Source organism: Dendropsophus ebraccatus, chromosome 4 (assembly GCF_027789765.1).
Source record: "Dendropsophus ebraccatus isolate aDenEbr1 chromosome 4, aDenEbr1.pat, whole genome shotgun sequence".
NCBI lineage: Eukaryota > Metazoa > Chordata > Amphibia > Anura > Hylidae > Dendropsophus > Dendropsophus ebraccatus.
This window is the reverse complement of record NC_091457.1, coordinates 155,250,082-155,262,627: the sequence shown is the minus strand read 5'-3', so window position 1 is coordinate 155,262,627 and position 12,546 is coordinate 155,250,082. Positions and strand designations below refer to the sequence as shown.

At 42.5% G+C, this 12,546-nt stretch overlaps 1 protein-coding gene across 6 annotated transcripts in view; it reads left to right on the top strand.

The window, feature by feature from the left end:
• COL11A1 (collagen type XI alpha 1 chain) overlaps window positions 1–12,546 on the top strand; it is a 177,148-nt gene that overhangs the window by 33,291 nt on the left and 131,311 nt on the right. For all 6 annotated transcript variants that reach the window (XM_069967525.1, XM_069967526.1, XM_069967523.1 and 3 more), the window contains 2 exons: window positions 3,817–4,030; window positions 7,459–7,621. In XM_069967525.1, the coding sequence (XP_069823626.1) occupies window positions 3,817–4,030; window positions 7,459–7,621 (377 nt within the window). The remainder of the gene's footprint in view (window positions 1–3,816; window positions 4,031–7,458; window positions 7,622–12,546) is intronic.

Genomic DNA, 12,546 nt, shown 5'->3' with positions numbered 1-12,546 from the left:
CTACACAGCCATTGCCTCCTCCTTGGGTCATCTCCCCTTTCTGTGGGTGGCGGTACCTCTAGTCCGGGTGGGTCATAACTCCAATCCAGACCACCGTGATAAGTGCCCAAGGAATCCCCAAACAGCCCGGCAGGTTACCGACCACAGAGGAAGGGGAATAGCCAGCCTATCTCAAATAAAAGCAGGTGTGCCACCATACCTGTGTGCCCAACCAGCACTGGCGTTACTATAACATAACACCTGGCTGAGCTATTCACCATCTGGCAAGTGACCGGTCGTCCACCACATCGGTGGTGCACCACAAAAAGAAAATTAACGTAACAAGAAAATTACCAAACTTTTTTAAAAAAATTATTTAATATTCCACATTCCACGTCAGATTTTTCCATCTCTCACTGACAGCAGATATTAAAAGAAATAAAGAAATGCAGCGCTAAAAGTTTTTATTAATAGTGACAAAGATATGCGAGTCCTGAAAAGCCAATGAGTTATCCGACTCCAGATCAGACTGGGGCATGCTAGTGCACATCTGCCAGCAAGATGCATCAGTTTTCTTGGGGGCTTCTGCAGCTGGAATCCAGTGATGAGGAAGGGCTTACTCCAGTCATGCCGCTAATGTGTTGCTGGCTGTGATCTCTTTTACATTTTTAATAAATAAACAAGACTTTACAAGTGTCTTCTCCGTATATATCTCCTTACAAGCCAAGACGTGTAAGACCCTGAAAATGAGTGTGAATTCCACAAAGGCTTTCCACTGACTTACTCCCTGCGGCAGGAAGACCTGGAGTGGGTGCCGTTAAACAGTATATTGGTTTGCAGCTGTACAGTAGTATGGAAGAACTAAAATACCAATGTCTTTATATCACAAATGTATGTACATACTAAAGTATATGCTGCTTTGGCATTGGCTACTTTAGGCAATTTTGATGCACCCTATTAGAAAATTCTGAATTAAAGAGACTCTGTCAGTAGGTTTATGCTGCCCTATTTAAGGTAAGCATAAACTAGTGACAGAGAAGGTGTACATTATGTTTGTGAGCTCAGTAGTCCTGGATATTCATGAGAGTAGTCCTGGATATTCATGAGCATCAGCAAACTCTGCCCACAACATCTATCCATACTGTGTATAGGCAGTCAACTGGATGGCGGAGGGAGTAATGTGACATCAATCCCATTCTCCTGCATATTTGGAGAACGGCCGAACAGAATGATGTAAGTAATACACCGATCTGTTCAGCACTTCTGCCACTAGTTTATGCTAGCCTCATTTAAGGCAGCATAAACCTAGTGACAGATTCCCTTTAAAGACAATTCCACCTGTTTAGGATACTCATCTCTTGGGACTCGGGAGAGTAATAAGAAAGAGTGTCTCTCCCTTTGGAGGACCTGTCCAATCCCGCATTACTTAATCAATCCATAGATATCAATGGTCTACCTGTGTAGTACCTGATTTCCCCTGTGGAGGTGCCAAAGAGAAACTCAACACTTACTGACAGGTGTCCCTACAGATTCTTAATAAATTGTCTAAGTTATGAACATAACTGATACACATCAGCTCTATCTACCATCTTATTCCTATTATTTATAATAGGATTTTATATTTTTTTTATGTTTACTGAATTGGAAACTATTATAAGAATCTTGAAACTTGTTATGACAAGTTTTTTTTTTTTTTTTAATTAAGGCACCTGAGATATGTCCATTTAAGAATGATGGACACAAATCATAGGCGCACAATGGAAAATATGTAGTAGACCCCAGTTAAATTTGCTGTAGGCGGAAAGAGATGGTGAAGAACATAAAGAAAGGGCAGGGCGATCTCATTGTCCAACTATTCTATAATGTAGCTTCATCCAGTTAGATTATAGAGGTAACCACATCAAGGAGCAACCCTGCAATAACCAATAGTCAGGTTCATTCACATATTACTAAGTATAGAACTTTTCCATTCGTCTTTACTCTGGTCTACGTTGGGATAGGTACAAAATTGTGCTATTGTGCTATTGTGCTCTGTACCATAGTGAATGCACAGCAAGACCATAGCATGTGGAAGAACAGACATAGTCTAAATGTGATGTATTTCATGACTGTATTCATTCTATGTGGTGTCCCATTTTGTGGCCCATGCGTACAACATACTGTATATGGTCATTAGAGATTAGAGATGATTGAACATCGGAAAATCTTAGGTTCTATAGAACATGAACCTTGTCAAACCTTCCGCATTTGATTCCGTGGGGAAGGAGGAGACATCCCAGGTGCCACCTGGAATTCCGGAATACAGCTTATTACTTAGGCTGAATCCCGGAATTCCAGGCGGAACCCGGGCTGTTCAATGTCAAATGCGGAAGGTTCAACAAGGTTTGAGTTCTATAGAACCTAAGATTTTCCGATGTTCGGTCATCTTTTTAGAGATGAGTGAACCGGGCCGAATCAGCATTTGAATTCCGCTGTCTTCCGGTTACGTGAGGAAGCCCTAGTCCCACCAGGAAAACAGGACTACAGTCTAGGTCATAGGCTGTATCCCAGTTTTCCAGGCGGGACTCGGGCTGTTTCCACCTTTCCCACGCAACGGGAAGACGGCAGAAGTCAAAGGCTGATGGTTCAGGTTCCTACGAACCTGAACCTTGGCAAGGTTTGCTCATCTCTAATGGTCATGAAACTGTCCCAATGTAGTCACAAGTAGTGACTACATTTGGACTTGAGGGAACTATCTGGGTTCTACAACTTCTCCGAAAGCGAACGCACAGCATTAAGTTCTCAATGTTTTTTCTACCAGTAAAATGTGGAAATGTGGATACAGTCATTGGCTGTATCTATGTTTTCTAGGACTCCCTAGGGCAGCATCCAACTTTCCAGACACCAGAAATCTAATGCTGAGCGATCAGGCTCAGAGAAGTTGCCAAACCTGGACAGTTTCCTCAAATCCACTGAGCAATAGTCACAAGTAGATTACAGTAGATATCAAAATACCTTTTTAAAGATACCCCAAATGCACACAAGCAAGAGAGACGCAAAACATATTGGGAACAAGGGCCAAAGTCTTATCTTTTTTTAGTAAAAGTATTATTTTATAATGTGAAAATTTCCTCACTTGTTTTCTTCTCAAAAGGGCATGCACCTATTACTTAGAGCCTTCATATTTAATGACTGTATCCATGGACTAAAAGGAACCACAATAGGGTCTACATCAATCCAACCATAGCACCTAATACTATGAACGCTCTTATTTAATGACTGTATTGGACTAAAAGGAACCGCAATGGGGTCTACAACAATCCAACCATAGCTCCTACTACTATGAACCCTCTTTTTTAATGACTGTATTGGACTAAAAGGAACCGCAATGGGGTCTACAACAATCCAACCATAGCTCCTACTACTATGAACCCTCTTATTTTAATGACTGTATTATAAGACTAAAGGGACTGCAATGGGGTCTACAACAATCTAACCATATGGTTTTGTTGAAATTTGACCAAGGATTAGGATGGATGTGTCCATTTTTATTATATACAGCTCATCTCCTTGACTATTCTGATCTTAAAGGAATCAGTGTGTTTTATTTGGATTAAGGCTGAATAATAATAATAATAATAATAATAATAATAATAATAATAATACTCAATGCTAATAATGCAAAGTATTCCCTATGTCTGTCAACTTACATTCAGAATAGTAGTTCTAGTAAAGGGGTTCATTGAGTCTTCTCTATCAAAATTAATGTAATGTCATTCTTTTACGGCTTTTCCAATACAGCGCAATAGGTCTAAACAATGTATTCTTAACTTTGCTGATCTTGTGTTTCTTTTCTAGGGGGAGTATTCCCAAAGGATTTCTCAATCATGCTGACAGTAAAGCCCGCGGTGGACCTGCAGACATTCATCCTATCTTTTTACAGTCAAAAAGGTGTGCAGCAATTGGGAGTCGAGGTCGGCAGGTCCCCTGTCTTCCTTTATGAAGATCAGCATGGAAAGCCCAGACCAGAGCAATACCCCGCTTTTGGCACTTTTAATGTTGCAGATGGAAAGTAAGTATCACATGTCGCGGAAATAGATTTTTGTGATATAGTTTATGTTGTCCTTTGATGAAATTGATATTTTATGTAATTGCTTATATAGCAATCCCTTCAGCTTCCTTGTCCACTTTGTAACTGACTAGGCTGTTTCCTTCTATCTGCATTAGTTATTCCATGGGATGAATAGAAGGAGCTTAAATATGACAGGTTAACATTGCATTGAAAAGGAACATGGACAATTTGTTATCCTGGCAAGGGCCAGGGCTGAGCTGTTTGCATGCAGTTTCTTCCTTTCTCTGACTTCTCTAGCCAATCACAACACTGCTCCTCTCTGCTATGTCACGACTTAGTGCTGGCTCTTAGTACAGTACACTACTAAAGATACTATGTGGGGGGAGAAGGGGTTTCTGATGCACTGGGTTTCCAAGCTGCCATTTGTGCAGAAATACACAACAGCAAGCACTGAATCCTGAGCCCAGAACAGGCTGTACAGTGTGTATGGGGGATCTATACAGTAGACTGCTATAGATGGCATGTAGGGGAGAAGGGGTTGATGAGTAGAGTTGAGTGAATCTCAAACAGGCTTGGGTTTGTCTAAACCCGAGTGTGCAGCATTTGATTACCTGTGGCTGCAGAAGTTGGATGCAGCCCTAGGGAGTCCTGGAAAACATGAACACAGTTTATGGCTATGTTCACATTTGGTAAGAGACCGGCCGTTCCGTGACCTGGCCGGGTCACAGAACGGCCGGTCTCAGAAAAGATAATCCCGGACGGTACTGCAGTACTGGCCGGATGATCTTTAGCGTCGCCGAGTTCTGATGCAGGCGCATCCATGCGCGCCCCGCATCAGAACTTCCCACTTCACACAATAGTGTTTGAACTGCCAGGATTTTCGGCAGCTGCTATTCAGTGAATAGCGGCCACAGAAAACTGACATGTCAGTTTCTCCCGACACCTTTAGGGATCCCGGCCGGAGTGTATACTATGTGTGTACACTCCGGCCGGGATTCCCTCAGCCTGCAGCACTACGTAAGTTCCGTGGGGATCACGGCCGTTGTAACAACGGCCTTGATTCCTGCGGAACTTAGGTAGTGTGAACATAGCCTATGGCTGCATCCATATTTTCCAGGCAACCTTTGGGCTGCATCCAACTTTTGCAGCCACCAGTAATAAAATGGTTTGGATGAACCTGAACATGCTCAAGATTTGCTCAGCTGTAGATGCAAAGCCAAGGCGTTCTTGACCCCCACCACCACCACCACCACCACCTTCCCCTTATAAACAGGGCACATGGTATGTCCAACCCCTACTCCCCGTGTTCCATCTTGCACATACTCTTACTAGAGACAGATGTTCCCTGACTAAAGCCAATAAACAGCAGATTGTAGGGAAAGAGGCACCTGGTGACCAAGATTTACAGCTGTTTTTTCTGGGGTACGGAATACTTTTTAGTAAATGAACTGATCAACAGAAATGTTAAGAATGGCTACCACATGGAGGCAAGTTATTTCATCAAAGCTCAGTTAGTAAGATTGGTTATTCTATCTACAATCAGCATTTTGTTATAGCAAGAACATATTGGGAACAACTACCAAATGTGGCAGAACTGGGAAATTCATATGTATGCGATGTGGGGGAGAAGCTATACTGCAGATGAAGATTTGTATCCCACTTGCCCATGATAATCCAGGATTGATGCATTCCATACATTCTACACTCTGCAGTGCACGACTTCATCATGGTCCACTGCCTTCATGGACTCCAGTAACCAAACGATATGGAACTTGTAGTCATCATCTCCTGTGGTAAAATAGATGGTGATTTTTGGACAAAGGACAAAGTGGTTGGAAAACTTGAAATTAAAGGAAAAAGGAAATTAGGACGTACGAATGTGTCCATCCCGCTGTTCAGTAAAGTCATCTTTCTTCTTGGTACAGCACATTGTTATTTGCTCTTTTGATTCAGAACGCCTCTTATGTCTGTGCCAGGAAGCTCAGCTGTGCAGATCAACCATGGTGTCTATGATGTCTCCTACAAAGTGGCAAACTTTTTGATCGTCTTGTTTTGGTAATCTAGGTCACTTGTATAAATGGCTAGAAAATGTTTCCACTTTGTATGCAAGATTTTTTTTCTTCATGACAAGACCATGTGCCTAGGGCTGCAGCTGATTGGACTTATACTTGGACAATCAGGGTCATACGATAAACCAGAACAGGGTCAAGCTTGGGGGTCACGTTTCAGTAGTTTGTTAACTGTGTCCATTACTATGTGTACAGCAATGGAGTAGACACGAGACCTCATCAGGTAAAACAGGTAGTGTCAGAGTCCTTTTCCCAGCCGACGGGTTTCAGGAGCAATATGCATCCTTATTCATGGTCCTGATTAGAGATGAGCAAATTTGCCGAAGTTCGAGTTCGTATGAACCTGAACTCTCGGCTTCTGATTCCCGCTGTCTGCCCGCTCCGTGGAGAGGGTGGATACAGCCTAAGAACCGCCTGGAAAACTGGGATACCGCCTATGCCAATGTCTGTATCCTAGTTTTCCAGGCAGTCCATAAGGCTGTATCCACCCTGTTCACGGAGGCTGCAGACAGCGGCAATCAGAAGCCGAGAGTTCAGGTTCATACGATCCCGAACTTCGGCAAATTCGCTCATCTCTAGTCATGATGTGTATTGTATCTGAAATGCATCAGGCAGGAAGATGATTTTATGCTCAAGTACCTATTATAAGGAGTTGCATATAACTTTTTCATGTTGTAATAAAATACATTTAATTTACGTCCAATATTGAACCAATGAAGAAAGTGGGTGGAATCTCGATGTCCATGTCTACTTAATGTCCATGACTGATCATTGTGGGAAAAAGAAACTCAAACTTTTTTGTTTAAACATACCTTAAACATTCTTAAAGGGGTTATCTCATGGAAACAATGCCCGTCCTTTGTGCAGTATAAGACATAAGAGCCTTTTGAGAACCTCTGATGTCTAAATTTTCCTCCTACTACAAGGATGGGCATTCATCTGAGTAGCCAGCATGTAATACCACATCTCTCCTGCAGTGGCCACTGTGAGGGAAATGGCCAGCTGGTCAAGGTTTCCCCAGCAGAATGGACTAATGTGCCAAGATCTGGCCTTGGGGTGATCCGATATTTTCTTGGGAGACCAAATTTTTGTAAGCAGTTCTCTCGAATAAGACAAACCCTTTAAAACCCAACTCAAACCAAAGGTGCACATCACTTCTAATCTTATAATGGCAATATGCTACCATGTGATGGGTTCCTTTAAACTTTTATTGTAATACTATAGTTATATTGGGCATATATAGAATAGTAGAACAGACTCATAGAATATAAGTTCGGCCTGTACTCCATTGATGCTGTACTACTGACCCATTGGATATGTGGTACGGTCTATGTTACAATGCTTTCTTCATTCATATAGGTGGCACCGAATTGCAATCAGTATTGAGAAGAAGACGGCCACAATGATTGTGGACTGCAAACACAAGATCACTCAGCCCCTTCTAAGAAGTGACAGACCCGTTCTAGACACCAATGGAATCGCTGTGTTTGGGACCCGCATCATGGACGATCAGGTGTTTCATGTAAGAGAAGCTTATAAAGAACGGCACGGGCCATCTATCTATAATAACTTGTGAATATATATTGTATAATATGCCATAGATATCCATTTGTGAGACAAATGTGTCACCAGGTAGGCTTCAGCTGGGGTTGGTTCTCTATGTTCCTGCTACATCGTGTGTGAATGTTGTGAGTCGTGCTCTTCTTTGGGCCATTAGGCCATTTTCACAATGGAACTAAGCAGGGCTAGACAACCATCACAGTTTGTATTATGTATTATTCTTTGCTGTCTGGATCCAATGTCTGCCATGAACAGTAGTAGTGCAGTGATATTAAACAGCTGGAGAGCAAACCGTAGAAGAACATATGGTGCACGATATTGACCAGATATGAGTTATGCTATGGGAGCACTGAGGTATCTTTCCCATCTCCTAGAGTTGTGTTATGTGCATATTAAAAGGGGTTGTCCAGCGTTATATGAATTTTTTCCTATATAGCTGTGATCATATAGAAAATAATAAAAATCTGATGCTTACCTGTCTGCGCTCCCCTGGTGTCCTGCTGGCGGTGTTTCTCTTGTTCCCTTTTGACTGCAGACGCTTCACTTCCATGACAGCCCGCTCAGTCAATCACCGAGTCAGGACAGCACCGCGGCCTGTGATAAGCTGAGCAGGATGTTACACCCAAGAAAAAAAAAAAAAGTGTCTGCAGTCATTGGGGGAACAATGGAGAAACCGCCAGCAAGACACCAGGGGAACGCAGACAGGTGGGCATACAAACTTTATTATTTTCTATATGACCTCAGCTATATAGGAAATATTTGCTAATGTCGGACAACCCCTTTAAGTGTATCTGTGTATGGGCTTTTTATATGGATGTGATTCGTGTTTCCTCATTGTTTCAGTAAAAACTTTAAAGATCTTTTTGTGATTTTTCCTATTATTATAAGTAGGGATGGTCCGAACCCGAACCCTCGGTAATGATTCCTGCTGTCTGCCGCTCCGTGCAGCGGGCGGATCCATGGGGAGGACCGCCTGGAAAAATGGGATACAGCCATAGCCATAGGCTGTATCCCATTTTTCCAGGCGGTCCTCCCGCTGTATCCGCCCGCTGCACGGAGCAGGCAGACAGTGGAAATCCGATGCCGAGCGTTCGGGTTCATCCGAACCCAAACCTCGGCGGGTTCGGACCGTCCCTAATTATAAGTACTATTTATTTATTTCTGCTTTTAGCTTAAAGCAGAAGTCTGGCAAAAATTTTTATTAAAATATTATATTGCCCCCCAAAAGTTATACAAATCACCAATATACACTTATTACGGGAAATGCTTATAAAGTGCTTTTTCCCTGCACTTACTACTGCATCAAGGCTTCACTTCCTGGATAACATGGTGATGTCACTTCCTGGATAACATGGTGATGTCACTTCCTGGATAACAGGGTGATGTCACTTCCTGGATAACATTTTGATGTCACTTACTGGATAACATTTTGATGTCACTTCCTGAATAACATGGTGATGTCACTTCCTGGATAAAATGGTGATGTCACTTCCGCGATAACATGGTTATGTCACTTCCTGGATAACATGGTGATGTCACTTCCTGGATAAAATGGTGATGTCACGACCTGACTCCCAGAGCTGTGTGGGCTGTGGCTGCTGGAGAGGATGATGGCAAGGGGACACTGGGAGACACAGGGCATTGGAGGGACACTGAGCATCCCCTCTGCCATCATCCTCTCCAGCAGCCACAGCCCGCACAGCTCTGGGAGTCAGGTCGTGACATCACCATTTTATCCAGGAAGTGACATCACCATGTTATTCAGGAAGTGACATCAAAATGTTATCCAGGAAGTGACATCACCATGTTAGCCAGGAAGTGACATCCCCATGTTTTTCAGGAAGTGACATCACCATGTTATCCAGGAAGTGAAGCCTTGATGCAGTAGTAAGTGCAGGGAAAAAAGCACTTTATAAGCATTTCCCATAATAAGTGTATTGGTGATTTGTATAACTTTTGGGGGGCAATACAATACTTTCATAAAAATTTTCACCGGACTTCTTCTTTAATTAGAATCTGTCTCTAAGTTTATGGTACCTTAAATGAGGGCAGCATAAACTATTGATATAAATGCTGAACAGATTGGTGTATTACTTACATCATTCTGTTCAGCTGTTCTCTTGATATGCAGGAGAGTGGGCTTTGCACTGTGCCACTCCCTCCACCCTCCAGCTGCTGATGTCTGCCTACATACAATATAGATAGACAACTACCAATCAGCAGCTGGTGGGCATAGTGTGCTGGTGCTCATGAATATCCAGGGCTACTGAGCACATGCATATAATGGAGAGGAGTAGTTTGCCATGCTCAGTGTTGTTTTTTATTCAGGAGGATATCTCTGACTGATCTTTACAGAACAATATAAGTGATACATCATTCTGTTCAACTTCTCTGTCACTAGTTGATGCTACTCTTAGATAAGGCAGTATAAACCTACTGACAGAGTCTCTCTAATAAGATAAAGGGGAAAAAAAGTTGGGTAATATAAACCTATGTGTGTTTATGGAGTTATTGACCATAGTTGGACTAATAGAATCTCTATGGATCCAATTTTGCAGGGTGTCTGTCCATTGGAAAAATCTTTTCCAAGCAAGGGCAGATTTGGTAAAAATAAATAAATATGCTTTACCCCTGATACTTCTTTTCCGGTCTTCCCTGAAAATATCAATTGACCATTATTCTATGGAAAAAGGAACATAAGCTGGATGAACTGTCTGCACTGAGGTCATTGATGGACTCCTCTTCCTTCGGCTTCACTCATCGTCTTCTTCATTTTTACCCTCTTCCCCACAGTCTCTCGATCTTCTCACCTGTTCTTAGAAATGGGAGAAGCCTTCCATGTCCGAGCTCTTTATTATTATTAAGTTAGTTAGAAGAATGTGCCTTAGGGGGGTATTCGCATAAGCCAGATTTTCTTTGCTGAAATTTCTACCACTGAATGAACCTCCTCTGAATGAACTTGTTCTTATGCAAGCACAAAGATTTCTGCAAATTCCTTTCAATAAATGGAACATTCGAAGAAATTTCTGCAACAAAATTTGATGCATATAAATCCATGACCATTTTTTTGGACGGCCGTCATCTTGTGCCCAAATCAAAAACGTTATTTCAAAACGACTGCCTCTATCCCACAAATAGCGGCCGTTATTGGGTGCAAAACAGCCATCCAAAAAAATGTCCGTCAACCAAAAAAGGACTTCGTGTACAGTAGTGTGGTGTGTTCATACCACACTGAATGCATAACTGCAAATTTTATATGCGGATTACAGTAGTAGATAAGGGAACAATATTTTACTAATATCATCTACATGTTGCCATTTTTTTCCATGCAAAAATTTCAGGATCTTATGGATTTGGCACAGAGTTCACTATTTTTAATGTAGTGTAATGATACTCAGGGCCCAATGTGCATGTAATAAAAATATAATGCATGCAATGCAAATCCATTGCAGATATTTAGCAACAAAATATGGTCATATCTTTGCATTCATACTATGGTTGCAAGTTCTGGTCTGACCACCTGGACTTGCTTGACTTGGATATGGCCACATTTTTGCATTCATACTATGGTTGCAAGTCCTGGTCTGACCATGGTTCCAATGACCTAACCTGATCTATGAGCCAAAATTCATCGACATTCAGAGAAATACTAGAGAATGAATAGAGTGGTGGTCAGGCATTAGCAACCAGTTCTGCTCATTCAGCTGCCATTTTATTCTTATCTGGGGACTGGCAGAGGTCCCTTTGCTTGCACCTACAGTGATTTGCAGGTTTGTTGTTATCTTATGGTTCAGAGATAAATTACTAGTGTGAGAATACCCCTTTAAAGTCTGCTGTATGCAGTGTCGGACTGGCCCACCAGAGGACCGGAGAATCCTACGGTGGATCCCCAGCTTTAGAACCTGCATTAACATTGACTGACATGTTGTTTCTCTCTGGTTCTTTATTGGTGGGCCCCTAGGATCACTTCCTTTGATGGACCCCAGATACTGCAGTCCGACACTGGCTGTATGCCATTAGAGCTGGCCTATAATGTCTTTGGAGGAGATTGACACCGCCCCCATCACTCTTCATGGGTCACATGCCCTACTTTATAACTTTCTTCTCTACTTTAGCATTTATGCACACGGAGTAATTCTGTCGGAAGACTCCATATGGAATCTGCCGCTCTTCCCCGCATGCTCCCTCTTCCCTCTCCGTTATATGCTGTTGCGGATTCCGCTGCCCGCCTAAAGAATTGACGTGTCAATTCTTTGGGCGGACAGTGGAATCTGTCGGAGCATATAATGGAGCCATCAGAAAGGGAAGCGGGAGCAAGCGGCAATGATTTGCGGATTCCGCACTAAATTAAGACAGAATTACCCCTTGTGCATATACCCTTAAAGGGTATGTACCACTAGAACTACTCAATAAATCTTTTCATATAACCTGATTGGCACTACCATACAAATAATAACAGTGCCGTCCATTCTTCCCATCTCCACCTGGTTCCTGAGATCTCTTCTAATTTCTATATCTGCAAATATCTAGTTTGGTGCACTGGAGGAGGGCTCAACTCCCCCAGTACACCGATATCTATCCCTGAGTGATGCACAAGGCTGGGGACAGACTTTATTCTGAAGGCGGCGAGCCACTGAAGGGAGGGGATATCGGTGCATTGGGGGAACAATGTGCGTGGTGGCACCAATCAGGTTGTATGGAAACCTTTTTGAGTAATTCTATTGGTACATTCGCTTTAAGGCCCAGAGAGTCACATCTTTAGAAGCCTGTAATCATCCTATATAACACTACGGCAGCAGTTAGGGGGCCGTGTATTTGACATCTGATTACTTTAAAACCATTATCACGGTGCATTGGCTTCCACCTACTCGTTGATGTCATATTTCC